The sequence below is a fragment of the Anopheles darlingi genome, chromosome 2 (assembly GCF_943734745.1).
Source record: "Anopheles darlingi chromosome 2, idAnoDarlMG_H_01, whole genome shotgun sequence".
Classification (NCBI taxonomy): Eukaryota; Metazoa; Arthropoda; class Insecta; order Diptera; family Culicidae; genus Anopheles; species Anopheles darlingi.
This window is the reverse complement of record NC_064874.1, coordinates 48,628,242-48,632,214: the sequence shown is the minus strand read 5'-3', so window position 1 is coordinate 48,632,214 and position 3,973 is coordinate 48,628,242. Positions and strand designations below refer to the sequence as shown.

Below are 3,973 nucleotides of genomic sequence, written 5' to 3'. Positions count from 1 at the left end.
TGCAGCTCTAGTGCTTGAACCAGTGGCAGCAACAATAGTAGAATCTGGTGATTTCCTTGTGCTAACGTTATTTCTAGTGCAGTGTTAACCGTGCCGACAAGTTTTAATCATGATTGCCCAAAGGTGAGGAATGTTATAGGTTCTTTCGTGGTTAAGGGCAGTGTTCATCGGCGGTCATCATTTTCTTATTTCTTTCGAAAGATCAACACGGCAGCATCTAGTGGTGAAGTTGTTGCTGCTGGCTGTAGTCTCTGCCGTTCTACTTCCGGTTCCTAGCGCGTCGCAGGTGACGTTCTCACGTGATTGGAATGCCGGGAAAAGGGCGGCTTCCGATGTTCCAGGTGGGAATGGCGAGTGTGCTGCCATCTGGCATGCTGTAACGGTGAGTAAATGGACAAGAACAGGATGATTATGTTCTCCTAATGGTTTGAGTGTTTTGATAGCGTTAGCTACCACGTGCCTAAGTGACTGAACTGCGTACAGCTAATTGACAACTTCTGTCCAATCAATATTGGAATTTTGAAATTATCTGCATATTTTTTTATCCAAATCATGAATTTGAGAGTCATTTTTCTAAAAACTAAAGGCTTGATATCCCTAAGAAGCATTCAAGTTCATGGTGTTCTAAAAGTAGAAATTGAGAACATTCAATAAGGCCGATGTTCCTGTTGATAATAATCCTGCAACGAAACGGTTTAATTGCCGGTTTAAAGCTTAGGTAGCTAGCTTAAGGGGGGGCTTTGGTTATTTCGAGTCAAAAACAAGGTTATTTTTGACGATTTTTATTGAAGAAACCGGTCAACTTTAATTTTTCAAAATAATCTCATATTAAACTACAACTTTTCAAGAATATTTGATTCTATTTTGGAGGAGATTTGTTCAAAACTACGGTTATGGCATCCAATCTAGAAAGGCTAGTTTGCAAAAATGTACTTTTTGCGGTGCCCATCGTAGCCACGTGCTGGGTCATCAGAAATATACAAATGAATATTCTTTTGTTAGATTATAAGTTTATCCAGGTAGCCCCGTCAAGTTTTTGTTAATTTTCCCATTTTTCGATTTTTGACAGATTTTTGAAGTTGAAAAAGTGATGCTTTTTTCAATGTTGCCTCAAAAAACGAGCTTAACATAGTTCAAAAAATTATTTAAAAAAAGTATTAATAATTTTCATAAAAACTCGACGGGGCTACCTGGCAAATAGTGTACAGATTATGTGTTCAAAATTTCAAATCGATCGGTCAAGTAGTTTTCATGCTACGATGGGCACCGACTTTGATGGGCACCGACACCGACCGACTCGCGATTCAAAGTTGCGAGATGCTTTGAGCCTTGTATGAAGCTCTGTTTTTCAAAAATCCATATCTTTGTCAGTTTTGCTTCGATTGATCCCAAAGTTTTACACAATACTCTTGAGAGGATAAGCACTCATTAAAAATTGTAAAAAGTAAATGCGAAGAATTAAAATAAAATACCGAAGCCCCCCCTTAAACGGTTTAAAAGCTTCTGTGTAACAAAAGAGCACCTGGAATAATTGGGTTAAGACACTTTGTTGCTGGAGCTCTAGAAGTGATGAAAGATGAAAATGTTGGGTTTAAGCGACTCAAAATACAACCAATCTCTAGATTGAAAGGATGAGATGGATGGGAATGTTGTAAACAGTTTTCCTTATCTATATTCCTCTGTCTTTGTTATCTACTAACTTATCCCACGAAAAAAGGTGAATTTCGCAATAAACCGCTAGTTCAAATTTTACAACATATCAAGAAAATAATTTGATGTTTATTGAGTTCAAGCAAACTAGGGATGAATATTTCATACAGATGGCGCTAGCAACGCGGTGAATTAGCTTGAAATATTTTTCATTGTAATCATTTGCTTGGCTTATTTTAAATTTAAATTGACGGTTTAGAAAACGGACCAAACTAAATGATATAGAAAATTAGGAAAAGCCGTACCGATCGATATTATTTACTATTTTCCCAATATTTCCAGTAAAGATTCAAGTATTTTGAAATGTAATACATAAGTCGGCCGATGCTCAACCATTGTTGAACGAAGAAAGATAAAAGAATTACAATAAATAAATAGAACAATACAGAAATACAAGATATTTTCTATACCAGCAGCCTCTAGAGCATGAAATCGATTCATGAAGGAATTCCTGTTTTCCAATCTCCCCAGAAAAACATCCAACACCTAACGCTTTGCGAAACTCGTTCACTGCTGAAGTCCATGCAGACGGATGATTCCTCGATCGAGACCAACAACGTCAACACCTTACCGATATTCGCCAATAGTCACATCTAACTTGGAACACGCGAGACGGATCCCGGGAATCGACTTATCATCGACCGCAACACCTTGGCTGACGAATTGAAACACCGGAATGTGTAGTGTAAACTGTGTCGTCGTTTTAGGTCTATTGTTTCCTCTTTCCCTGCGCGATATCTAAGATAGTATGGTTTGTTTTTCATCGATCTGTGTAACCTGCTGAATGCGAAGAAACGCCCTGAAATCATCCCCTTTTCCCGTCCCCTCCCTGTATGTGTCCTGTATGTAGTTCATACTGGGAGATGTGTAAAAACCAAACCAACATCCGGCACAACAAAAGATTACTCTGATGGTACGAAGCGAAACGAGAGAACTAATAAAAGTGCAACAGAAGAACGGTAGAACAACAATAATAAAAAAGGTTTAAACCCGTGTGCTCAACAACGATCGGTCGCGTTCTGGTCTCAGCCGATTAGTCAGCCGAATGCCGAAAAGCGATGGTTTCTCACGTTCCACGTTCCGGAGCACCTCTCGAGGAACACCGTTGCTATGTCTCCGGCCGCCGTCAAGTGCAGCAGTGTCCTACTGGTGGGTTGGGTCAAGAGTTGCAACGAATGAATTGTTAATTAATTTCTAGTAGCATAATATTTACCTTTCCCACCCGCTGCTGCCGACGATGTAGTGTGGGGATGTGCCTCTAGTTGTGGTAGGGAGCGCTCTTTCATCTTAAGTTTTAAAGTTATTTCCTTTTTTTAAGCAACTAAGAGATTCCTCAACATGATGTCAGTAGATGATTCAAAACCATCGTATCAGTTATTATAAATTAAAAGATATTTTCATACGAAACGTTGTACTCCTGGTATTCTGGCTGCATGCCTCACTTGGAAAAAAGCGACACGAAACCATCATGCACGATGAGTGTTAATGAAGATCACATTATCGGATCGGAAATGCTACCGCACGGTGATGAAGAGCGTTTGTTTGAAACCTACGCCAAGTGGAAGTTGAAGTAGGCTAGAAAGGTTCGCTGGGTGACTGTCTTGAATCACTCTCTTCCATCATCGCAGCAGTCAACAGTTATTAGACGTTCTGGTCATACAAAGCAGGCACAGGAATGTCGGTTCTTCTACAAAGCTGTAGCTCATACCAGCCTACTCTGTTGGTTTGTTCATTCAACGAGCAAAGATGGCCGTTGGTCAAAAACTGGCAGACAAACTCAACCATCTGCGGTTCAGCTGAAGCTGCTGGGTCTTTTCGGCACGTTACTTAAGGAAATGGTCGGCATTTCACGAACGTCATTAATGCAACTCTCCCTCTGAACCATCCGAAATGATGAAATAACTTTGGAGCAAAAAAAATGGAAACGCGCAGCATCCGGCGAGGTTCCATCACACATAAGAGCCACGAGTACTTCAGACGGTGAGGAGTACCTATCGGACATGAAACTCATTAATATATCCAGTAGTCGACACCGACGTCCCCGCCATCGATGCCGCCAATCGCTGAGCCTTTGGTTATCTCGTGTAGTTCGTGCTCTTCGTTGCTTTGTCGGGATACTTGTGTGTTTGGTTGAAATTTTTTGGAGACTTCAAGTAGCATCGAAGGTGGATACTCGACCAGCAACCACGAGCTGCATCATGCCTCTCAGCAGGTGAAGTAATGTCTTTAATTGCGGCATCACTTGCCCGCCGACAAATGATTT

General features: G+C 40.8%; 1 protein-coding gene across 1 annotated transcript; it reads left to right on the top strand.

Annotated features, from left to right (window-relative positions):
• On the top strand, positions 1–2,707 carry LOC125951895 (adipokinetic hormone/corazonin-related peptide-like). Its single transcript, XM_049681021.1, has 3 exons — positions 1–123; positions 202–382; positions 2,182–2,707. The coding sequence occupies exons 1-3, from the start codon at positions 110–112 to the stop codon at positions 2,305–2,307; spliced, it is 321 nt and encodes a 106-aa protein (XP_049536978.1). The 5' UTR covers positions 1–109; the 3' UTR covers positions 2,308–2,707.
• Positions 2,708–3,973: the final 1,266 nt, after the last annotated feature.